The sequence below is a fragment of the Papio anubis genome, chromosome 13 (assembly GCF_008728515.1).
Source record: "Papio anubis isolate 15944 chromosome 13, Panubis1.0, whole genome shotgun sequence".
Lineage (NCBI taxonomy): Eukaryota > Metazoa > Chordata > Mammalia > Primates > Cercopithecidae > Papio > Papio anubis.
In genome coordinates this window covers 47,094,151-47,120,635 of record NC_044988.1, presented here as the reverse complement: position 1 = coordinate 47,120,635, position 26,485 = coordinate 47,094,151, and the positions used below count along the sequence as shown (strand labels likewise).

At 40.4% G+C, this 26,485-nt stretch overlaps 1 protein-coding gene across 2 annotated transcripts in view; it reads right to left on the bottom strand.

Annotated features, from left to right (window-relative positions):
• ADAMTSL1 (ADAMTS like 1) overlaps positions 1-23,788 on the bottom strand; it is a 952,161-nt gene extending 928,373 nt beyond the window's left edge. The window contains exon 1 of one of the 2 annotated variants that reach the window (XM_021927825.2): positions 23,472-23,788. In XM_021927825.2, coding sequence (XP_021783517.2) covers positions 23,472-23,567 — 96 coding nt within the window. In that variant the 5' untranslated portion in view covers positions 23,568-23,788. The remainder of the gene's footprint in view (positions 1-23,471) is intronic. The other variant, XM_021927824.2, reaches the window with a different exon arrangement.
• Positions 23,789-26,485: the final 2,697 nt, after the last annotated feature.

Below are 26,485 nucleotides of genomic sequence, written 5' to 3'. Positions count from 1 at the left end.
GAGCAGCAAAGAGAACATGTACAGCGAAGGCAGAAAGGTCTGCATTCCAATTTAGTTCAACTCTGTACTGATTGCTGGTCAAGATCTCAGTCACCCTCCTTCCAAAAATGCAGATAAAGCCTCCCCTGAAATGGCTATTGTGAGGATGAATGATCGGGCCAACACTGGGCAGGGCCCACTGCAATGTGCTGTTCTGATTATCCTTCATCACTATCTGCAGCGTCATTTTAGAGAAGATGCTTTCAAAAGCCAGCTTATCGTTTCTAAGCTGAGTAGTCTGAGGCTCTCTGCAGCTGCCATGGATGAGGCACCAACAATAGCAGACAGGTTGACAAAGGTTAGGGCTGCAGAGAGAGCAATCACGCACTGGCTAGTGGAGGGCCAGTGGAGCAGGGAGCTCCCCCACCACGCTGCATCCTGCATGGCTGGCAGGTATAAAACCATGTCCATGGGAAACCCCTCCAACAACCCAACCCAAACATGCTGCCCTCAGACCAAAAGCCACATGGAAAATATCAAAAAATAATTATAAAACTCACTGCCAGTACCACTGGCAGCTTCTCACTCTTCAAGGGAGTACTTTAAAGTTTATTTTTGGAAGGGGAGTAAAGCAGGCCAATTTCTGGCAAAAACCCATCCATGCAGGCAGTGGCGAGGTTGGGGAGATATTTGGCAGCAGGCAGGGGTGATACCTGCTGTAAGTCTCTTGCCTCTGGTGTTCCTGTGTGGTGGGAAAATTTAACATGAAAGCTGGCAAAGAACAGGTAGGAAAAGGGAGATACACGATATAATCCAGCAGGTATTTATGGCCTGAGTGGCGGCCCTGCCCACATTCACAGATTGTTAGGGCTGGAAAGGACCTCAGAGATCAACTGGTTCAACCTTCTCCCTTTACAGAAGGGAAACGAAGGCTACAAGACTCTTCTGAGGTCACCCAGCCTGTGTTCCTTCTCTCAGAGGCTCTGGATGAGAGAGGACTTGGTCATAACCATGGCCCCTATCATCTGTGAACTTCCACTGATGTTAGGGGTAATGTAATCTTCTACCTCAATAGTTCCTAGCAGGTAGAGACAAAAGGTTCATAATTTTAAAATGGACTACAGTGATTTTTTTTAAAAGCATAAGTAAACAAGAATTTCAATTATTATGTGAAATTGCAAAGGAGATACATAATAAGTCTGTAAAATAACATAAGGCACCACGGTCTCATGTGTAAATTCATTTCATATATAAATAGATTTTTACCCACAATTTCACTCTATCTGAAAAATTTTTTTAAAGAAATAGATTTTACTTAGCAAATAGCAAGGAAATTACACTTAGAGTAAAAATTGCATACACATGCACACTTGGCCCCAAATCAGGGGAGTAGAAACAGGAGTCAATGAAGATATTATTTTTGTTTTCTTTTCTAAGAGCTAAATGCTAAATAGAAAACCTTGAGGTAGAAGCACACTTGGCATGTTAGAAGAACAGCGAAGACCAGTGAGGCTAGAGAATGGTAAGTAAGGAGAAACTGGTAGGTGAGAAGATCAGAGAGATGGCTAGATAAATCAGGCCTTATAAGCCATGTGGGAGATGGGAAGCTCTGGAGGTCATTAAGCAGGAGTAGCGTGGCCTGAGTCATGTTTAATAGGATCACCTGCATGCTTTACTGAGACAAGACTGAAGGTAGATAAAAGCAGAAGTTGAGACCAGTATAAAGCACTTTTCTAATAATCCAGGCAAGATGTAGATCATTTGAACCAAGATGGTGCATCTGCACCTATAGATAGAGCAGCTAGAGGTATTGCTATTAATAGTAAATCAGGCAAAGGGTGTGAGGGAAATAGAGGAGTCAAGAACAACTACAACATTTTTGACCTGAGCAAACAAAAGAACTAAGTTCCCTTTCAATGATATGGGAATGGCTCTGGGAGAAGCATGTTGTTTTATTTTGCTTTTGGGGGAGAGGGAGCAGGGGGAACAGGAATTCAGTTTTAGCCGTGGTAAGAGGCCTATTAAATATTCATGTAGAAATGCTAAATAGGTAGTGAATGCATGAGGTTAGAGTCTAGGAAACTTCTCAGCTACAGATACAAATCTAGGTAATTAGAGTCTAAATAGTATTTCAAGCCATGATACCGAGTGAAAGTAAGTTACACCAAGGAGTAGGTGTGGAAAAAATGAAAGTGTCCAAGAACTGGTGCTGGGGGAGAATGGGGACAGAAGGGACAACCCATAAGGCAGGAGGAAAGGAGGGTGTGGGGTTCTGGAAGCCGCATGATCAAAGGCTTCCAGGAAGAGGGCATGACCATGTGTGTTGAAATGATAAGTCAAGTGAAATGAGGATGGAGAGCTATCCACTGCATTTGGTAACATTAATAATATGAAGGCCATTTTTCTGATGGCCTTGAAAAAGCAGTTTCTGAGGAGAAATACTGTGAAAGTTTTACTACAATCCATTCAAGAGATAATAAGAGAAGAATAAATAGTAAATAACTGTAGTATACAAGAGATAACTGAAGGGGCAGAGAATAGCTAGAGGGCTTTTAAGATGGAATAACAATATGTTTACAGGGGAAAGTTTTTTTTTAAACTTTTTAAAACAATATAGAAGTTTTCTTAAAAAAAAAAAAAAAGAAAGAAATAGGATGCAGAGAGAGGGGAAGAATTATTAGAAGAATATCCTTGAATAGGCAAATGGGGATGGAGTCTAGGGCACCAAGTAGAATGATGGATCTTTGTCAGGAAAATGGGTAGTTTATCCATCACAACTGGAGGTATGTCAGAATACATGAACTAGATGCAGGTAGGTGGGGAAAATGTAGACTTTTTTCCTGATAACTGCTATTTTCTCCATGAAATAAGAAGCTATGAGGGATAGGGAAAGAAACGTGGCAGGTCTGATGAAAAAAAGCTACAAAATATTCATCCAAGGGAGTGGGAGAATGGATGGACTTTGGGAAATTTGGCATCATTGTTGAGCAGCATGCAAACCCACTTGAGGACAGTAGTCATGAATCAAAATCAAGCCATTCATCTGCACAGGTAGAATTAAGCTGTGTTAAGACTTAAACAAGTGAGTGCACCAAAGAGAGAGCAGGAATTTGAGGAAGTGATTATAACACTTTGACAAAGCATTTTAGCTAGCCAAGGAGGGAAATAGGGTCATGAAAAGGTGGAAGTAATAGGGCTTGTAGGTACCAGAGATTTGAAGAATTATGGAACTGGAAATTCTAGAGGAAGGGAATTTAAAGACAGGAATAAAACTTACAGAGTAAAATGCCAGAAGCTGAGTTTATGGGGGAATTACCTTAACAACAAGACTTTGATGCCATCTAACCTATATATGCACAATAAACCCACTTTGGACACCACATACAGCTTCCTGATTAGTTTCAATGGTGATAGTGCTTTGTCCTCAGTCCCAAACAACATGTAAAATTCATTATTAATGACACAGACTGCCAATATCAAGGTCATTCCCACTGCAGTGGGAGCCATTTTCACTGCAGATAACTTAATACTGTAAAGACGAAACAACAAGAAGAGGATATTAAAAAGGAAGTGATTTGAACCAAACAGCCCACCAAAAATGAAACAGAATCAAGTATCTTTGAGGTTAAGTGTTAATATGGTTTGGATTTATATGTCCCCACCAAAATCTCAGGTCAAATTGTAATCCCCAATGTTCAAAGAGGGGCATGGTAGGAGGTGACTGGATCATGATGGTGGATTTCCCCCTTGCTGTTATCACAATAGTGAGCTCTCATGAATTCTGGTTGTTTAAAAATGTGTAGCACCTCCCCTCTCTCTGTCTTCCTCCTGCTCCAGCCACGTAAGATGAGCCTGCTTTCTCTTTGCCTTTTGCCATGATTGTAAGTTTCCTGAGGCCTCACCAGCCATGCTTCCTATAGCTCCTGCAGAACTGTGAGCCAACTAAACCTCTCTTCTTTATAAATTACTCAGTCTCAGGTGTTTCTTTATAGCAGTGTGAGAATGGACTAATACAAGTGCCTAAATGAAGATCCAATGACTGATCACAATGTTATGCAGAATCCATCCATGCGTGTGGTAGACTGATGAGGCTCCCAAAAATATGCCCTGCCCTATGTCTGGAAAAACGGTCTCTGCATATGTAAGTTAAGGACTTTCAGATGATGAGATTATCTTGGATTATTCCAGTGAGTTCTCAAATACCATCACAAGAGAGATGCAGAGACAGATTTGACACATACAGAGGAGAAGGTGCTATAAAGGCAGAGGCAGAGAGTGGAGTGATATAGCCACAAGCCAAGGAAGACTAAGGAATGCTGAAAGCTACCAGAACCCAGAAGCATCAAGGAACAGATTCTCTCCCAGGGCCATGGGAGAGAGCATGGCATCTGCTGAAACTTTTATTTTGGATTTCTGAAAATATTTTTTTCTTGTTTTAAGCCATTTGATTTGTGGCAATTTATTACAGCACTGAAAAGAAACACACACAACTTAATCTAAGCAGTACCTACCATGCACGGTTTTTCAAGCTGGGCATTTTGTAATCATGATGGACCAGGCTTAGTCCTTTCTGCAAAGGACGTAACTATCTAATTGATCTGACATAAGTGGTGGATCAAATCCAGAAAATAGGAAGTCAAAACCACTTGAAGAAATGAGTCCTAAAATGTGAAGAAATAATCGTATGTATGGTCATGACAGAAGAGGAGCTATCTAGATTATGGATTCCTCAAGAAATTCCAAAGTGCTTGCAATTTACTTGTATTTGTTTCAAAAAAAGGACAACATGGAGAATAGTCTATTGTAATAAGCTGATTACTTAGATCACTGTATTCAAAATGAAAATATTTTCCAGGATAGCCTGCACTAAAGGGAATATAGTTATCCCCACCCAATACACAGAAAAGATTTAGAAATGAATGAGATAAACTTAGTGGAAGTTTATTCCTGTCATCTTTTCCAAAGTTTCAGCTTCAGAAATCACCCAAGGAATGAAAGATTCTACAGGAAAAGTCTTCAAAACTCAGAGAGATAGCTCTACTGCACCTTCAGTGAAAAATGAGTTTGCCACGAAGACTTTCTAATCGAAATAAAAGCAACCAGGACAAAAAAGCGTAAGAGATATAAAATGTACTGGCTAGCCACTCAATGGCAAATTCAATCATTTCTCCCTTTTTTCCTCCTCAAAACAGCCTCACAGAACCAAACACCCTACACTCAGTTTCATCTGCTCCCTACCCAGGACTATCTTTGGAACAACTGACGGAAAGGTGGCCGACCGCCCTGGAAGTGCCAGCCCAGCTCTCAACAGATGTGGCTTTTGACTCATTAACAGTGGCAGCTAAAAACATAATCGAGTACAGCTGCAAGAAAGAACTGCTTGAGCTCATGGTTGGCTGAGAGGCTCCCGAAATCCCACCCAATTAGCATTGCTCTGAACAGAGATCCTCTACTTGGGGGAAGACCCACAACAAAACCCGCAGGAAATGGCACGTTGCCAGATGCAGGCAAGCCAAGCCTGTGCACAGGTGGATTTGAATGACCTGCAACGCAAAGTCTCCAAACAGCAGGGGTCCCATTGAGCCATTTCCACACAGCCTCTACGTTGTGGTCTTGCTCTAAATGAGGCAGTTTTGAAAATACACATGGGAAGATGATTATTCACCAGCTTGTTGCCAATCAGCACTGCTGTAAAGATTTTGCCAAATGACGGATCTATGGATTTGGGAGCTCCCTCATTGTCTAGCTCTGACCCTTGATGGGATTTCAGCATAAACCTCCTTGCTAATCCTATTAAAGAACCAAGAAGGATGTCACCATGACCCCTCTCATCTGCTTTTGGACGAGCGTTCACAGCTGCCACAACTTTCTGATAGGTGCCAATCAAACACTTGAAAGCTTCATCAGAAACAGAAAACAGGACAACACCAATCTGAGACTGCACCTTATGCAAAAGGAAAAAAGACAGGTGAAAGAGGCAGGATGTGGAAAATACTTACATTTCTTGAAAAATGTCCAATTTGCAAACTAACTTCTTTGAAATTTTAGAGTTTAATTGTACATTTTCTATTTGAAGGCTGTAGTTTGTCTCTAAATGCTGTCTCCTCCCCCCAACTTTTCCAAAGGGACAGCTAGCTTTTACAACTAGATGGACGATGAAAGAAAACAAAAATGGAAAATCTCGAAGGCTCCTCAATACAATTGAAATAGAAAGAATGCAGCAGCCCACCTCACCCACCAAACTCTGAATTCTTTCTGCTAAGGAATGGAGTTAAAAGAGAGGCCACAAACTGCACAAAAGCAGCACCCAGGCTCATATTTCTGCTCCTATCCTGTGGAGTCTGGAAGAATGGCAAATCTGAAGGATGGCCAGGTAAGCTTTGGCTCAGATAAAAGTACAGTATCATGATGTCGTAGCTCAGTTACAATTGCCTTGTTGTATTATGAACCAGACATGCAATAGGTCTTTTTTTCTCTTTAAACAGACAGACACTATTTGATTAACAGCCCCTATGAGATGGAGAACTGGTTTTTATTTGTAGTTCATCAAAAGACTAGGACTTATCAGGTGATTTGGGAACTGAAAATAGCCCATTGGTTGAAAGGCCCCATTTTATTAAGGACAATGCCGCCAGCAGTCCAACCAGAACCCCACCTGGGCTTCCATTCAGCTGACAAGATGCTAATCAGCACATATTATGAATACAGCTACACAAGAGCCTGGGAAGATTCACTGCTGTAGGGCAACAAATAGCTTTGTTCAGTCAAGATGCACGTAGTGCATTTCTAACTGGTTCCCCTCAACCCCACTCCACCATATCTTACCTTACAATTTTGAAATGAGGAAGCGGGCAAAAACCTCTCCGCAAACAAAACTCACACTCTTATTTTTAGTGGTTTCCATCCTCTGGGTCTTGGAATTCTTTAGGATTTCTATATTCTTGAAAGTCATTTGTGAATCCATATGTATCCAGACATCATCTACGCACTTGCACATATGACTCTCCAAGCGCAATGTGCCAGAGACCAGTTTGTGTGACCTCCTAAACTCATAGCTATCCTCCCAGCCTCCCATGCTGGGAGGTATGACCATGAAACTGATTTCTTGCGGAGGGATAAGTGGGAATGGGACCCTACAGATTTGAGCCTAGTAAAGAATACAAGAAGTGGACGTGGGCAGAAGTGATGCATTCCACTCCCAGGACTACCCCCAGGAAAATTTCCCCATGCAATTCTCAACATTCCCTTCCCCCATATGTCATCCAGATACAGGCACCAGGGTGACCTTGGAAGTTATGTATTAAAGATGGCAGAGACTCCATCAAACCAATCCTTTGAATGGGTGCTTGAAGAGCACCCACCCCCACTTCAGCCCTGCCAACTGGACTTTATGTGACTGAGAAAGAAACTATTTTGTTAAAACTCTGAGATTTCAGGATTTTTCTACTATGGTAGTTAATATTTCTTTAAATAACATACATACATAGGTGCTGCTGTAATTAATAATGTATACATTCACTGTAAAACCAATGCCAAGTTCAGGACAGTTTTATTCACTGCATATTTTCTCAAAAATATTTCAGTAATCCTTTTTTCAACAATGCCAGGCACTGAACTAGATGTGACATATATAGAGTGCAGAGCGAGTCCACCCCGGCCTCATGTGTACAATGTACTGGGGATGGCAGACATATAACAAAAATGCAAAGAAGTATATGAAAGAAAATGCAAACACGTGCTAGAAAGAAAATGAGCATTGTGAGAAATAATGGCAGAAACCATCGAACACAGAAGGAAGTTCAGGGCCAGGACTTTCTGGGGAAGTGATACTTAAGCTGCAGGCCAGATAGATGAACATAAAATAATTAATTTAAAATAAAGGAAAGAGCCTCCAGGCAAAGAAAACAAATAGTGCAAAGTCCCTGAACGCTTGGTGCCCTTGGGGAACTGAAAGAAAAGAAGGGCAGGACACCTGGGTAGAAGGTAGCTGAGGGAGGGGAAGAGGAGGAGGATGGAAGGGAGGAAGAGGAGTGAGGGAACCTGGGGAGCTAGGCAGGGGCTGGCTCAGGAAAGGCCTTGATGTCCATAATAAGGGTTTCCCAGCTTATTCGGAAGCATGCATTCTCAGTGGGGGCAATAATGCCCCCAAAGGGGTGAAAAATTGGTTCTTAGGGATACAGAAGAAGTCTTACAGTACATGCGGTGTTAAGATTTCATGGGGGTGGTGGAGTGGATTAGGATAAAATGTCTAAAAAAGCTTTTTAGGGAGGTGATAATGAAAAGGCTGAGAAATACTGATGTAAAAGCAGCAGGAAATCACTGAAGACTTTAAGCAGGGGAGTGCCATGATCCAATTTCTGTTTCTCAAAAATCTAAACAGGAACTATTAATACGTTTGTGTTTAAAAAGTTTTTATATTTAAAAAGGGTAGAAACCCCTATTCTTCATCGTTTCAAAATTTTATGGTTAATTGGTCTTAACCCACTAGATCATGTAATCTAAGCCTTTCATTCTACCAATTCAAACACACACACGCACACGCACACACACACACACACTCGGAAAGGCTACATAACTGTTTTGTCCATAGCTGTGTAATTAGCAGGTAGTAGTAAGCAGAGTTTCCTGATCTGTTGCCTTCTCTTTCAGCACTCTTCCTAAAATTCTACCTTGTCTGTTGCTCCACACACCATGCCATGTGTGCAATTAGTTTGCATTTTAAATACTGATTCACATTTGACCTCCCTTCACATAGTATGAGTCAGATGCACAAAAAAATATACAATTTATTTGCTTGTTCTTGTTAGAGATAGGATCTTGCTCTGTCACCCAGGCTCATCTTGAACTCCTGGCCTCAAGCAATCCTCCCTCCTCAACCTCCCAAAGTGCTGGGATTACAGGTGTGAGCCACCATGCCTGACAAAACATATAATTTCTTTTTGTCATACTCCCAGATTGTTATAGGAAAAATAATGTCCTAGCAACATATTGTCCCCGATCTTGAAAAATGTCAAGATTTGCAGGTTACATACAAGACTAAACACAGGAATCCTCCTTGGCTCTGTTGATTTGGCTAAAGGTAGAAGAAGTGGTAGAGTATTGCTCAGGTTTTGTTTTAACCATTGGCAGATTTCCAATGTGAAACTATTAGTTCTACATTGAGCTCAAAAAGGATTGTTTCCTGGATCTCCCAAAATAGTAAACTAGAAGTCTCAAGAGGCAGGTGTTGCTTTTCTTGTATACAGAAAAAGAACTAGGTTCAGTGACTAACACCTGTAATCCCAGCACTTTGGGAGGCTGAGGCAGGTAGATCGCTTGAGGCCAGGAGTTTGAGACCAGCCTGAGAAACATGGTGAAAACCCTGTCTCTAATAAAAATACAAAAACATTAGCCGGGCGTGGTTGGCGTATCCCTGTAGTCCCAGCTACTTGGGAGGCTGAGGTGGGAGAATCACCTGAGCCCAGGAAGTCGAGGCTGCAGTGAGTCCTGATAGTACCACTGCACTCCAGCCTGGGCAACAGAGCAAGACCCTGTCTCAAAAAAAAAAAAAAAAAAAGAAAGAAAGAAAGAAAGAAAAGAAAAAGAACCACACATAAAACAAAATGGAACATCAATTTCATAGCAACATTATTCACAATAGCCAAAAAGAAAGCAACTCAAGTGTCCACTAATGAATGCGTGAGTAAATAAAATGCAGTATATATACGGCTGTTCCTCAGTATCCAGGGGGATTCACTCCAAGACACCTCAGGAACACAAAAATCCACAGATGCTCAAGTCCCTTCTATTGTGTAATATCAGCATAATTTACACAGCTCCCAAATACTTTAAATAATCTCTAAATTACTTATAATACCTAATACAATGTAAAGCTATGTAAATATGTTGTTATACAGTATTGTTTAGGGAATAATGACAAGGAAAAAAGTCTGTACATATTCAGTACAGATGCAACCATGTTTTTTATTTTTAGATATTTTTGATCTAAAGTTGAATTCATAGATGCCAATCCCATAGAGGGCCATATATATATAATTTATATCTAAATATACATTTATATAAAAATATTCCACTGCGTGTATGTATATGTACATATATACATATACATACATATACATATATACATATACATACATGCAGTGGAATATTATTTAGCCCCCAAAAGAAAGGAAATTCTGATATATGCTACAATATAGATAAGCCTTGTGGACATTACGTTTAAGTGAAATAAGCCAGTCACAAAATAAAACCAAATACTGTGTGATTCCAACTTATGTGAGGTACCTAGAGTAGTCAAAATCATCAACAGAAAGCAGTATGGTGGTTGCCAGGGGCTAGGGGAAGAAGAGAATGGGGAGTTGTTCATGGATATAGACTTTGAGTTTTGCAAGGTGAAAAGAGCTCTGGAGATGGATGGTGAGGATGGTTGTACAACAATGTAAATGTACTTCACACTACTGAAATGTAAACTTAAAAGTGGTCATGATGGTCAATTGTGTTATATATATTCTCCCATATTATAAGTTTTAAAATAATTTTAATGGGTAAGATAAAGATAATTATACGTGGTTTCACTGTAATGTCAGAGAATCTCTGTACACATAGACACACACAGTCAGAAAACTTAAACATCTAGACCACACCTTGGAAGTCTGAAAGTCTGGAAAAGCTAATTGGTGGAAACCAAAACAAGAAAGGGGATATTCTGGATTCATGAAAACATTACACTTACAAGCCTCTTGAATTTGATTGGCCGATAGTATGCGAGCAAAAGCACCTCTTGTTTTAACCATTGGCAGGAGATTGCCAAAGTGAATCTATTAGTTCTACATTGAAGTAAAAAATCATTGTGTCCTGTGTCACCTCTGAGTGGAAGTATTTATTCAGAGCAGCACTCTCTTCTTCCCGCCTAGGTGGCTATGGAAATGCGGGTTGAGATGGAGCTGCCATCAGCATGGATTCCTGAGTGCACGCAGTGAGCCAAGCGTTCCTGAGAATCCACACTGGTGATGGGTCTGAGTGGTAAAATAAACCTTTGTGGTGTTAAACCACCATGATTTGGGGGTTGTTTGCTATTATAGCGTGATCTAGTCCATCCTGAATAATACAGTTTTAAAACTAGCATTCGAAACTGAGAATTTGAATTTCATCTTATACCAATCAATAAGCACTCTTTAATAATAAACAACCTTTATTTCTCTGCAGGTGATGTCTGAAAGAAACATCACAATAATCATTCTTCATAAAACATACAAGCTGTATGACAATGATTATTAATAATAAAGAAAACTTCTTAGCTTTCCATATGCAGTACAACATCACAGACTGCATGAGTCAGTGGAGCGTGTCTCCACGTATTTTGTTTGGCTGGTTTGTGGTAGAGATGGGGAGAACATCCTAAATAATAGGCACATGAAACATTTCCTTCCTTTCCTCCAAGAATGTAGCAACAGTTGCTACATTGCACTTGGGGATAGAAGGTGTTGAGCAGCACGTATTCTCCATTTCGTCAAGTGTCAGCTTCCTGGATGCTTTGGATGGTTTTCTAAACAAGTATCTATTAATCTTCCAGGAGCATGATGACTTGAGGAAAAAACACACAGAAGCCGTGTTCCAGCAGGTTATAAGAGGGGCGTAAGGACAGGGGCTTTCCTTCCCCTATGTCTCTGATCATTCCTCTGCTGCAGAGTGACTGAGCTGAGGCTATTCCTAAACATCTGAAAACCATTTATAAACAACTGCAGTTACTACAAATAAAGACACTTTAAACCGGTGGTTCATATCTTTAGTTCATGATGTAACTAAACACTAAAATAATAGCGTATGCTCTGATGGGAAAAAAAGTCACTAAACAGAGTTATGAGATACATGGTTCACTCCCACCTCTCTCCCTAACAAACTGGGACAAGTCAACTCAACTTTCTAGAACCTTACCTCTCTCATCTGTAAATAAGACAGATCATATCAGTGTTTCCTAAGATGTGGTCTTTGGTCAAAATGTGTCTGAATCCTCTGTCGGTTTGTGGGTGAGAGGGAAGGGTGGGAATGGAGGGGGTACCTATAACAAATGTATAGCCCTAAACCTATCCTAGTCGTATTGAATCAGAATCTCTGAGGGTGAGGCTCAGAAATCTGCAGTGAAAAACTTCTCGGCTTTTAGTTGCACAGATCTATTCTTCAGTGACCTCTGGAATTATGCAGCATGGCACAACTGACTTAGGCACACTAAAGTTTGTGAAACACAAGACTAAAGAGTCCTTAGTATGCCTTCCAGCCATATAATCCTATGGTCTTGAGCAGAACTGAAAAGAAATAGGTAACACCTGCGCTACTCACCCCACTGCCCCCAAAATGCGTAATTCTCCACTCAGAGATCATCTCAGTGCAAAATAAAACATTAAAACTGATACGGAATTAATGACTATTCAAAATTATTTCCCATTCATTTCACCTCATCTCCATTCCCCACCACAAAAAAAAAGCCTGAACTGCAATCAAACCTTAGAGAATAAATTTTTAATACCACATATGATGTTTCAAGGCCAGATCTTTACATCATGTTAACTCTATGTTCTCTCATAAAACTGTTTCCAAATATGAATGTCAAAATGTATAAAATAAAATATTTCTGTGCTGTATCTCTAAGCAAATAGGTTAGATTATGTTTACTTCAACAGAGAATGAAAAATTAGCAGTTACTGAAAAATTGAAAAACAAAAATAGGGATGGAGAGAACCATTATTATTGTGTTTGGCAACCAGAAGGCAGTCAGTGAGCATGGACTCTCTTCCCTAAAAGAAAATTCTGACTTTTTTAGTTGCAGAAAGGGTCACTAAATCCAGAACTAGATCTTGGGCCTCTACACCACAAATCTAGTGTCTTTTTTATAATTCTGACCAGCATCTTATTTACACTAGGAAATAAAAAGTATCAGCCTCTGAAAAGTGTGCCTCATAACCAGAATGAGTTATAACAAGATTGGGAATTGGACCAGGATAGAAAAATAGAAATTAAAGAGAATAAATAGTGTGAACTTCCAGTTAACATGGCAGGTTGAACACCATATTTTCTTCATTCTCTCCCAAATGTCTGCTAAAATAACAGTAAATAAATAAAGATGACAAGAGGAGTGGAAAGGCAACAACAACAGGCAAAAGATGCAAATAAATTTTTGGAATATGGAAAACTGGTGGAGGAATTGTAACTGACTTAGCAGAATTGTGCCGGCAGAGAGATAAAACGAGGAGACGCCAGACCATGTGGCCTGTAGGGCTTCAGACTCGGAGGCACCTGGTGCTGTTGAAAGGAGAGGGAGATGGGTGAAGTTTGTCTCCAACTAGGAATATTGGTTCAAAATCTACGTAAATGTAACTCTGTTGAAAATAAAATTGAGAAAATCCTTTAGAAAGTATAAGAAACAATAAATAAATACAAAAGATTTTAAAAGATGATGAGCCACCCAGGAGGCCCAATAACTAACAGGAGTTTTACAAAAAGCAAACACATAAAATGTGGGAAAGGAAATTATTGAAGATATATGAAAATAAATATTCCCTAAAGTGAAAGACATAGATCTACTGAAAGCCCACAAAGAACTAGCATGGTTAATTTAAATAACCCACAGCAAGGCACAGCATCATGAAACTTTAGCACAGGGGTCTGCAAACGATGGCCCATGGGCCAAATCTACCCTCTTGCCTGTTTTTGTAAATAGTTATTGGAACACAGCCACGATCATTTGTTTACAACTGTCTAGGCTTCTTTCATGCTATAAAGGCAGAGTTGAGAAGTTAGGACAAAGACAGTATAGCCCACAAAGCCTAAAACATTTACTCTATTTCCCTTTACAGAAAAAGTTTGCCAACCTTTGCTTTAGAGGGTCAGATATAAAACATTCTAGAATTTTCCAGAGACCAAAAAATGCAGGCTGAAGACACAGGAGTTAGATTTAAAATGGAACTGGATTCCTCAATAGCAACATGAGATGTCAAAAGAGAATGTGGTGATGCCACCAAATTTGAGGGAGGGGAGTAGGAGCAGGGAGAAAACTATTTTCAACCTAAGAGTCTATGTCATGCAAAATAAGCAATAAGTATGACAGTAGAATAACTTTCTGGACACAAAAGTAGTTTTAAAAATGTTTATTTTCATACACATTTTATTTTCTGGAGGTTGTGGAATCTATGAAATAGGCCAGTTCAACAGAATAAAAGAAGCAAAGTCTCAGTATGACAGCTATGAGGGTGGGTATGCAGAAAGCAATCAGACCTAAAGACAACATAGAAGTGTGAAAGGAGGAACACTAGCAGGGCAAAGGAACTGACTCTGATTGGTATTACGCCTTTGGATTTGGAAAAATTATTCATAGGCATGTGATGGGTATACAGTAGCATTGGAGGAAAAGAGTAACAGTTACATAAATTAAGAACTTTTCTTTCAATCAAGGCAATTGTTAACTCTAATAAAACCTAAGTAAAAATGAAAAGTTGCTCAACATCATTAGTCATTAGAGAAATGCAAACAAAAATCACAATGAGGAATCACTTCATATTCGCTAGGATGGCTATAATCAAAAAGTCAGATACTTTTTGATTATGGTGAGGATGTGGAAAAATTAGAACCTTCATACACTGCTGGTGGGAATGTATAGTGGTGTAGCAAGTTTGGAAAACACTCTGGCAGTTTCTCAAAAGATTAAATACAGTGTACTATTCAACCCAGCAATTCCACTCCTAGGTATATACCCAAGAGAAATAAAAACATTTGTCCACCCAAAAACTTGTACATAAATGTTTATAGCAGCATTACTTATAATAGCTAAAAGGTGGGAAAAATCCAAATGCCCAGAAGTAGATGAACAAATAAACAAAATGTGGTATATTCATACAATGGAATAATATTCAACCATAGAAAGGAATGAAGTACTGATATATGCTACGACTTGGAAAAACCTTAAAAACATTATGTTAAGTGAAATCAGACAGTCACAAAAGTCCACATATTACATAATCCCATTGATACGAAAATCTAGAACATGGAAATCTATTAAGAAGGTAGGTAAGTGGTTGTTTAAGCTAGGGTGGGAGGCAAGTAAGGGGGTAATATAAAGGGTACAGGATTTCTTCTTGAATTTACAAAAATATTGCAAAAGTGACTGTGATGATGGTTTAATGTGACTGTGAATATAATAAAAACCATTGAACCAGAACCATTTAAAATGGAGTCTGGATTCCTCGATAGCAACATGTACTTTAAATGCATAAATTGTATTGTTTGTGAATTATATCTCATTAAATATTTTTTTTACAAAAAGAAGTGTACTAGAAAAAAACAATAATAATGTATTACTTGGCTTACTATTGCCACTACAACATATTAATACTGATCATTGATTTTTTTAATGCGATAAAAGATAACAAAAGGATGATGAAAGCAGGATTTGAAAGAAAATTAGGAAATCAAACTATAATGGGAATTTAATAAAATATGGTAAGTCAGGAGATCACATTAAAGGTACAATGTGAGAACTATGGAGGTAACTATTATATTAAAAAATATCAAATCAGAAATGGTTATCTAATATTAATATAGCCAAAGGCAAAGTAGATTTTAGAGTACAGACCATTACTAGGGATAAAGAAGGTCATTTATTTGTAATAAAGAGTTAACTCACCAAGGTAACATAACAATCCTAAACATTTATGTACCCAATAACAGAGCTTTAAAATAAGGCAAAAACTAATAGAACTGCAAAAGAAATAGACAAGTCTACAGTGGTAATATAGAGATGTCAATATCCCTTTCTCAATCATTGATACAATAAGTATACAGAAAAATCAGTAAGTATGTGGAAGACTTGAACAATGGTATTAACCAGTTTGACCTAATTGACATTTAAAGAACATTCTATCAAACAATAGCTAAACTGATCAGGAAAAAAAAAAGGAGTGGCACAAATCTGTAGAAAGTTTAATTCTTTTCAAGTGTACACAGAACAATTAATAAGATAGACCATAATTCTGGTCCATTAAACAAATGTCAATAAATTTAAAAGGATTCAAGTGATATAAAGTGTGTCATCTAATCACATTGCAATTAAACTAGAAATCAGTAACACAAAGATACCCAGATAATCCCCAAATATTTAGAAATCAAACAACCATTTATCAATAGCCATGGGTCAAAGAAGAAATAGAAGGTTATAAGAAAGTTCTATGAACTGAAAAAAAAAAAGAAAATACATGTAGAAATTTATGATATGCCTCTAAAGCTCCACTTAGGCAATATTTATATCATTAAACATCTGTGTTTCAGAATCCAAAATACCTTATATCAATGACTTCAACATACACCTTACAAAACTAGAAAAATAAGACCAAATAAAACACAGACTAGAAGAAAAAATTAAAAAGAGAGGAAATGAATGAAGTAGAAAACAAAAACAACAAAGAAAAATTCATTAAACCAAAAGTTGCTTCTTTGAGAAGACTGATAAAATTGATAAGCTATGAAGCAGACTCATCAGAGGAAAAGAAAGAAGTAACCAATATCATGAATGATACAGGTAATATAACTACATAGTCTAATAATATTAAATAACATAATAAAGGAGCACTATGAACTATTTTACACCAATGAATTCAACAACTTAGATGAAACTGACAAACTTGTGAAAGACAATCAAAGCTAATTCAAGATGAAATTGATAACCTGAATAGCCCCCATATCTATTAAAGAAATTAAATTTGTAATTATACAGTTATCCCACAAAGTAAACTTTAGGTCCAGGTGGCTTCACTGGTGAATTCTTAAACATTTAAGGAAGAAATCACATACAGATTCCAGGAAGTTGAAAATGAGGGAATATTTTCTGACTTATTCTATGAAGCTGGCATTGCCTTGATACCAAAACCAAAGATATTCAAGAAAAGGAAACTACAGAACATTATTCCTCATGGACATAGATGTAAAAATTTTAAACAAAATTTAGTAAATTGAATCCAACAATATATAAAAATATTATGATCAATTTGGGCTTATTCTAGGAATGCAACGTAGGTTGAACATCGAAATATCAGTGAAGGTAGCTCACTATATTAAACTAAAAAGGAAAAATCCATTTCTGATAAAAAACACTCAGCAAATGAAGAATAAAAGCAATTTCCTCAGACATAAAGAGCATCTACAAAAAAGCCCACACCTAACATCATACTTAATGATAAACAAGACAAGGATATCTGTTCATACCACTTCTATCCAACCTTGTACTGGAGGTTCGAAGACACTGTCATTATACAAGAAAAAATTTCATAGAAGACATAAAGACTTTGAAGAACTCTCTTTATTTGCACAAGACAATCATTTATGTGGAATATCTTATAGAATATACTACATATTGTTGCACACAGCAACTACAGCTAATGAGTTTAATAAAGCTGCATAAAAGAATATATAAAATCAACTGTATTTTTGTATACTAACAAAAAAGAACTGGAGACTAAAATTTTTTTAAATGTTATTTAAAAAAGCGTAACAGGCTGGGCACGGTGGCTCTCGTCTGTAATCCCAGCACTTTGGGAGGCCGAGGTAGGGAGATCACGAGATTAGGAGATCGAGACCATCCTGGTTAACACAGTGAAACCCGGTCTCTACTAAAAATACAAAAAATTACCCAGGCGTGGTGGCAGTTGCCTGTAGTCCCAGCTACATGGGAGGCTGAGGCAGGAGAATGGTGTGAACCCGGGAGGCGGAGCTTGCAGTGAGCCAAGATCGCACCACTGCATTCCATCCAGCCTGGGCTATAGAGTGAGACTCCATCTCAAAAAAAAAAAAAAAAAAGGCATTACATATGAAATATTAATAAATCTGATGAAAATATGTAAGACTTGTACACTAAAATATTGTATCAAATATTGTTTAGAAGACATAACTATAGAGATTTTCATGTTCATGAGTCATGAAACTCAGTATTATTAAAAAGACAATGCTCTCAAAATATATCTTTAGATTAAAACACTCCTAATCAAATCCCTGTATGTATCTTTAAATTGGCAATCTGATTCTAAAATTCATATGGGGTAGACAAATCAATGTCCTTGAAATATGAAGAACAAAGTTATTTTTATTTATTAAGACTTTTTATAAGGCTATACCACTCAAAGTGTGCTACTAGCATAGCAATAAACATATACTTCAGTGGATTAGAACAGAGAATCCAAAAATAGACCTACACGTGTATGGACAACTGCTTTTTGAAATACAAAGACAATTCAGTGGAGAAAGGATGGTCTTTTCAAAAAGTCATGCAAAAACAATTTAATATCCATAGGCCAAAAAATGAACTTTGATCCCTACCCTGTACCATATGCAAAAATTAACTCAGAATGAAAGAGACTAAATGTAAAAACCTAAAACTATAAAACTTCTAGAAGAAAACCTCTGTGATTTTGGGTTAGGCAAACATTTATTAGAAACAAGAACAAAACCACAATTGTCCAGGAAACAATTTGATAAATTCAACTTTGTCAAAATTAAAAGCTTCTGCTAAGCAAAGGACACTGTTAAGAAAATGAAAAGACAAGCCACAGACTGGAAGAAAATATTTGCAAATCACACATCTGAGAAGAGAGTCATAGTGGCTGGACAGTTGTTCACACCTGTAATCCCAATACTTTGAGAGGCTGAGGTGAGCAGACCACTTGAGGCCAGGGGTTCGAGACCAGCCTGGTCAACATGGCAAAACCTGTGTCCACTAAAAATACAAAAAAAATATTAGCTACACATGGTGGCACACACCTGTAATCCCTGCTACTTGGGAGGCTGAAGCATGAGAATTGTTTGAACCCAGGAGGTGGAGGTTTCAGTGAGCCAAGATCATGCCACTGCACTCCAGCCTGGGCAACAGAGAAAGACTCTGTGGGAAAAAAAAACAAAAACAAACAAAAAAAACCATTCACAGCTAGAATGTATAATTCTCCAAGTTCAATAAGAAAACTAACAATCCAATAACGAGCTAATTATTTGAATAGAAATTTTACCAAAGAAGATATATGGATTCTAAATAAAGGTATGAAAACATGCTCAATATCATTAATCATTAGAGAATTGCAAATTAAAACCCAGAACAAGCTATGGCTATACCAGTTTGGATGACTAAAAGAAAAGACCACAGCAGATATTGGCAAGGATTCAAAGGAACTGGAACTCTCACTCTGCTACTGAGAAAAGGGTACAACCTTTTTAAAAACTGAGTTTCTTAAAAACTTAAATGTACACCTACTATATTATTCAGCCATTCCACTCCTAGGTATTTACCTAACACAAGTAAAACCAAGTATTCATATGAAGACTTGTACATAAATGTTTGCAGCAGCTTTATTTGTAATAGCAAAACTGGAAACAGACACACTGTCCATCAATAGGTGAATGCTGATGGACAACAAACTGTGGTCTATCTGTACAATGCAATACTACTCAGAAATAAAAAGCAGTGAGATAACTGATACATGCTGTAACAGGAATAATCTCAACATAATTATGCTGAGGGAAAAAAGCCAAAAGCCTCCTTTTTGTTAAAGGAGGAGGGATTGTTCCATTTACATAAAATTCTAGAAAATGAAAACTAATTCATAGTAACAAAATATTTGCTTGGTAATGTTGGCCTGGTGATCATTATTTGCCTGGTGATGCTGGACTCAAGGACAGGAGGGAGGAAGACATTACAAAGGGTGATGAGGAAACTTTAGGGTGATGGTGTCATGAATATATGCATATGTCAAAACTTATCAAATTGTATACTTTAAACATGTGCAGTATACCATATGCCATTTATACCTTAATATAATGCAAAGCAAACAAAAATCCTTAGTAGCATTTTTAACAATGCAAACTTATTATGGTAAAAAATGAAAATAAATAAAAACAACAGCAAGAACTTACATGAGGATAACAAAAGAAACAAGCAAGTCATCTTCAAGAATTTTAGTTGAAAATCAGGTGCCCATAAAGGCACAATTCTTTCCAGTCAACCAGGAACTATTTATTTTATTACTGAATTCCTAACAAGGATACCATTTAGAATAACATTGTAAATGGAAATATTAAATCTTTCTGTTTGAATGAGCTACCACAGATATATCACCAAAAGGGCATGAATTACCAGCAAGTACCATTTTTAAGCAACAGTAATGGATTTGCGCTGATCTAGTAATACATCCTCTTGACCAGCCTTGTTCGTTTTACAGTGGATTGCTGCAGTCAGGCTGTAGAAATCGTTAAGTAATTGATAATATCTACTGGTTACAATGAGTTGATTATGCATTTCCTTATCTGAGAGTAATTAAGGTAATAGGATCATGCTGGGTTCAGCTTATGAAATGAAATTAATCAGTAAAATAATCAGTTTCATAAGAACCTAAGGAGTGAGTTGCCTTTAAGTTGCAAGGAAAGAAAAGAATCCTGTAAGAAGGGTAATCCAGTCAGAACAGAGAGGGAAATAATCCCCAAAAGCAGAAATCCAGTGAGAAGAAAGAAATCTTTGGATTTCCAAATGATTTTTATTTGCATTAAAATTTTTCTTTGGACTTCTTGGAGAATATAGCTCAAACCTCATTCCATTTGGGTAGCAAAAGCTCTTGATTGCACAGTCTCCTTTCACTATGGCTACAATATCTACAAGGGAGGTCTGATTGTTATGCCTTCATGTATTCAGTGCCTTGATTCAAAAACAGCTTAAAGAATATATAAATTCCAAATAATGTTCAAATCATCTGGCACTGGCTATTGATCATAGAATGATTTCTTCTTGATTTGAAGTATCCTCAAATTTCTGATCTGTTTAATTTGATGGTTAAATATAAGGCCATACAATTAAAAACGAAGTGAAGACATTAAACAGCTGCTCTGACAAACACCTGACCAAGTTAACTCTCAAAGGCATTTTGCATTTACCAGGATACTGAACCAATTTACCACTTTAAACTCTTTTCTGTTCTTTCTCAGACAAGTTTCATCAGGCTCTTCACATGTGGACAGCAGCTCTGATGGTGGAATGAGAAAGATCTATTTGGAATTAAATAATAAACCACTTGCAACACGCACACAAGACCCAAATCTGCTGTGATCATCCTCATCCAGAAGAAATGGTTGAGAAGTGGCACAAGAAAGAACATGTGTGTAATGTTAGGAAAAATCAGCTTGTCATGAATGCCAACAAAGCACCTAATAACTTGAAGTGAGTTTGAACAGGCAGTGGGAAAGCATTTAAAAAAAAAAAAAAAACAAAACTGCAAGTCTAAGAAACTACAAGCTCCTGTTTAACATCTTTGCTGGATCCAAATAAGAGCAGATATTGCAGCAAAATATCAATGATAAGGTAGAATTTCTACCTTGTGGGTATTTAAAAATAAGACGGAAGATGTCTTAATTTGGTTCAAATGTCAACCTGCCTGGTGGTGTTAGAGCTGGCAGTACCTGTGAAAAAAGAGACCAACACCCTCACTTAACAGATGAGGAAGTGGAAGGTAAAGGCCTCGACCAAAATGATACGGTGCTTAGGGACAGCGCGGGGACTGGAAGCTACATGTCAAGACTCCCAAGTCTGTCTCAGGCCTTCTTTACTGTTCTTCAAGTTTCCTTCTGGGGCCATGATTCTATAAAACAAGTCACACTGGCCGGGAGCGGTGGCTCACGCCTGCCAATCGAACTTTGAAAGGCCAAAGGCGGGTGGATTACCCTGAGGAGGTCAGGGAGTTCAGAGACCAGCCTGGCCCAGCATGGTAAACCCCCTCTCTAATTAAAATACAAAAATTGAAGTGGCAGGCAGCCCAGCTACTCCCGGGGAGGCTGAGGCAGGGAGAATCCCTCTCGAGACCCAGAGGCCCGGAGGGTTGCAGTGAGCCGAGGAGTCAGCACCACTGCACTCCAGCCTGGGCAACGAGAGCGAAACTCTATTTCTAAAGTCATTAAGGCAGGTCATTTTTGCACATTGGTTTTTAACCCAGCTGCACAACAGAATTACCCAAGAGCTTTAGAAGTTCTAACGTCCCAGCCTCCCCTCTCCCACCAGGATTCTGATGTAATCCAGCTGGGGTGTGGTCCCAGCGCAGGAAGTTTCTAGAGTTCCCCTAGGTAATCCTACTGTGCAGCCAGGGCTGGGAAGCCCTGACAAGGAAAGAAGCATGGTGGGAATATAACTTGCTGATAATTAATACAAGCTTTTCCAACTGTTTGTCATATTCCAATCTAAGCAGGTGTTCCCTGCTGAAAATTTCTACTCCTGATGAGCGTAATCCCTGCTGCTCTGGGCCCTTCTGAGACAACATTCTCGATCCTCCCTCAGACTCTAGAAATGCACCACTGCCATCAAAATTTTAAAATAGAGATCGGAAAACAAGTTTCAAAACTTTAAGAAAAAGTGAGGGAAGGAAATCCCCCTATTTGGACAAGTCTCCATAAGCAAAACAGAGGAAAGGGAGGCTATCTGGCGGTAATTCCGGCCAAGAGTATTTGGGTATTTTCCCAGAATTACCCAAGTAATCCTGTGAAAGGCAAATCTATGGAGGTTAAATTATGTACAAACTGCCCAAATCGTGGGTTTCAATAAAAAGTTACCTGACTCTGGAAAGTGTGAAAACCAAGGAACCGCAGGCATTCTGAGTTTGACTCGACCCTGGACCCCTGCCCTCTTCCCTAAGCAGCTTCCTCCAAGTCTTGTGATGATAAACCACTACCAGGCAAACTAAATTAATCAGATACCCTCTCCCAGGGCCCTTCCGCGCCGCCTCGGGGCCTGTGTTTCCCACTCTAGAGAACTCCCCAGTTCCTTATACACCCCGTCTGGCCCTGGAGAAGGCCCTGGGAGGATTCGGAGGGGGTGTGGTCAGGGCCAATCCTCGGACACCCACCCACCAGAGCCACTTCTAGACCGCGGAGGCACCAGGGAGCCCACCTGGTCCGGCGTTCGCACACCTTACAACGCTGCGCCCCGACACTCGGCTGCGGGCGGCCCTAGGGTGACAGTGTCACAAGTTCACTAGGTCCGCAGAAGGGCGGAAGTGAGGAGGAGTGTCCCAGCACCCGAGCCTCCCCGGCGCCGCCCAAGCATGAGCCTGGAACGAGACAGGGGGCTCCGCGAAGGACTGTCAGAAAGGGTGAGGGGCAGCTGACTGCTGGGGATGACAGCTCCCCAGCTCAGGCGCCGCCTTCTCGCCCCAGCTCTGCCTGGCTGGAAGCAGGACCCAGGCAAGGGTGAAAAGCCAGAACAGGGTCCCAGGAGGCTGGGCCGAGACTAAACGCAGAGATCGACCCGATCGACCCCAGGGTACGCCTTAGCCCCAATCCCGCGCCACTTGTTCCCAGTTTGGGCGGCAGCGGAGCCCCAGGATGGACCTTCGCAGAAGAGAGCACGTCCCACGCTGTAGCGCTTTTCGCTGTAGCACAGGTTTTAGAAGCAGAGTTCCCCGGAGGGACGCAAGACGCACAGGCTGCCCTACCTGTCCGGCGATATAGAGCAGGCACCAGGTGCCACCGAGGAGGCGGGCCAGGAACCCGGGGCGCTGGGGCGCCTCCAGCCGTGCCACGGTCCCCATGGCGGGGACCAAGGGGAGTCTCGAGGAAGACCCCTCCCTGGAAGAGGTGGCTGCCTCCCGCGCTGACTGCAGTGGCTCCGCGGCGGCGGCCAGCAGCAGGCGGGCTCGGGCGTGCGTCCCACGAGACAGGGCTGTGCTGCGGCAGGCTGCGCGGCTTTGGAGCGTCCGCGCGGCCGCGAAGCTGGTCTGCTTTGAATGGGAGCGCGTGCGCTGGGGGTGGGGGCGTTATTTGTGAATGTGCTGCTTGTCTTGGCTCGGGACGGTTCGCGCTCCCCCCACCCCCAACACCCCTCCAGCTCCTGCTCCTCCCCTCCCGTGTCAGCCCAGCGGAGGCGGGGAGCGCAGACATCCAGCCGCCCCTGCAGCGACAGCGGTGCGCGCTTCGGGAAACCCGAGCGGGGCTGCGCGCTAGCTTCTATTTATTTATTCTTTTTTAAAGGGAGGATCGCTCACTGCCCACCTTGCTCGCATTTGGAATGGCACCCTGCCGGCCCTCGGAGAAGGAAAAGCTCTCCCTGGACGCTGGCGCTTTCCCAGGAACCAGTCCTAGGAGCCATTCCCAGCGCGCTTTCCCTGGATCTCGGAGCTCCGAGTGCTGTTGCTGCCCTGGGAGCCCCGCAAGACGCTCCAGGGGCTGGGGACGATTTTGTGCGTGTTGGGAGTGGGGAATGATGAAGAAACTCACAACCTCACGTAATGGGACAAAACTGAAATTGTTATGGCATGCTTGTCCGTGGAGACTTGTCCCCTGGGCGCTCATGGAGCTTTTCCCATGGAGTTGATTTGTTTTGCAACATGCGCTCGGGAGTGGCGGGGACCCACGACAGCTGGCTAGGGACGCCGTGAACTAGAAGCCGGCGTTGGGCACAGGGAGCCCAAGAAGTGAGTTCAGTGAGGTTGACTTCGCTGATTGTCTTCCTGTACTAATGGGTTGCTGGGGGCAAGCTAGGGCGCCCCCTTCTCTGATTTGGACCACGCTGTCAGTACACAGGAGGCTCTCAGGCTGTCTCTTTAACAGAAGATAAACTCAGTTGCAGGTTTTGTGGGTTTGGATTTTTTTGTTGTTTGTTTTTTATTTTTGGTATTTTTGTTTTTGTTTTTGGTTCTTTGCCATTGGGACTCGGGCTCATTTCTTCCTGAAAATTTGGCGCTACAGAGCCAGTCTCCCAAAGCATCTTTATAAGAAAGCAAATCTCCTACCCTCCTTCCAACTGTCTTCCAGGCCACTCCACCCCTCTCCAGCCTTGGCAGTAAAGTTAAAAGAGGCGGAGAACTGGCCCCACTTCAGTAAAGTCCGTACGATAAGGGGATTCAGCGCTGCGCTCGTGAAATAACTTTTGTGAAGTTCCCACGTGTGCGCACTGGGACAAGCCCAGCATAAAATTAAGACGCCACCATACTCCCTAGCAACCATTCATTCAATCCACATATTCCTAAATGCCTACTCCTTGCCAGGCGCTGTGGTTGAACGTTGTGGCCCATCAGCGACTGAGACAGATGCGGATCCTGCTCTTTTTAATTGGGTGCACAGACCAGACACAAACTGTGCTAATAGAATGAGAGGCAAAGTCAGGGCACAAGTGCCTATAGGAAATGAATGTCATATGTGTGCCAATATCAGCACTTGCGTCCAGAATAGAAGTTTTGTAGTTGTTAATGGTAAAGGAGGCTGCTTTTCAAATTCATCTGTTTACTCATTATGTGTATTGAGTTCCCAAAGTGTGAAAGAAAAAAATCAGAAATGGGAAAAATACATCTACCTTTGAGCCTAGATTCCCAGAAAGCTAAAGCTCAAAGATCAAAATATTTGGAGATTCTTTTCTAAAGGAGTTTTAGGCCAAGTTTTCAGCTTTAATTGATACAAAGGAAAAGGTGAGATATTTTAAAAAATGAGTAAATACACCAAACACACACACACACACACACACACACACAATAAGAACAAAGACCACAGAGGCTGGAGACAGGAAAATATTTCTACGGAGGGTCGCAAATGGCTTGTCTTGCTAGGATGATTGAGCCACAATGTTAAACAGAAAAAGGCAAGGCTGTGCTTGGCAGGTAGGTGGTCCTAACCTGTTGGGGTTGTGGGTACCTACAGCACCAGGCAGGAAGAAAGAAGGGAAATGATGTTCCAGGCAGCAGTGCTAAGCAACATTAACTGAATTAAATTTTCAAACAACCCCCAAGATAGGTGCAGATTATCCTAAATTGACACATCAGAGTGCTGAAGCTCAATGGCTATATTACTAGGATTGGAAGTAGGCTCTGGAGGGGAGCACAGCAACAGAATTTCAGGATGGGAAGGGAGCTCTAGCCCAGTCACATACTTCAAACCATGAAGAATTTGACCATCTAGTCCAATAGCCACATTTGGATTTTTAAATTCATGAACAAACTAAGGCCCATGAAAATTATGTGTCCAATGTCTCACAAGTAAGAGGCAGATGAATTCATTCCTACAACTTGATTAGAAAAGCATAACCTTCTATTCCTTGAATAGTGAGCTAACAGAAGAAAAGAGGAATGTGAAGTTAATTAATAAGGCAATTAGTTGAGTGTAGGGTTAAAAAAGGGTAGAAGGTTCAAAAGGAGGGAGACGAGCTAGGAAGATGCTGCCATAAACTGGCCATGAGATGATGAAGCCTTCATTTCTGGAGATGCACGCTGGTGAGTGGAGAACAAAGTGGGTGCTGGGAAAGCTGGACAGCAGAAGGAAGGCATTGACTGGTCTCATATAATATGAAAAGATGGCATCTCCTTAGAGCATCTCCATGCCAAGGGTTCAACTCCAGATCTTTGTGTCCAACATCAGACTTGAATGTTAGCAGAGCCTGAGTTTGTTGCTTTGTTCATTGTCTGCTTAAAAATCCAGAGGTTTTTAGATGACTTTTGATCAATATACATGATGGATAGTT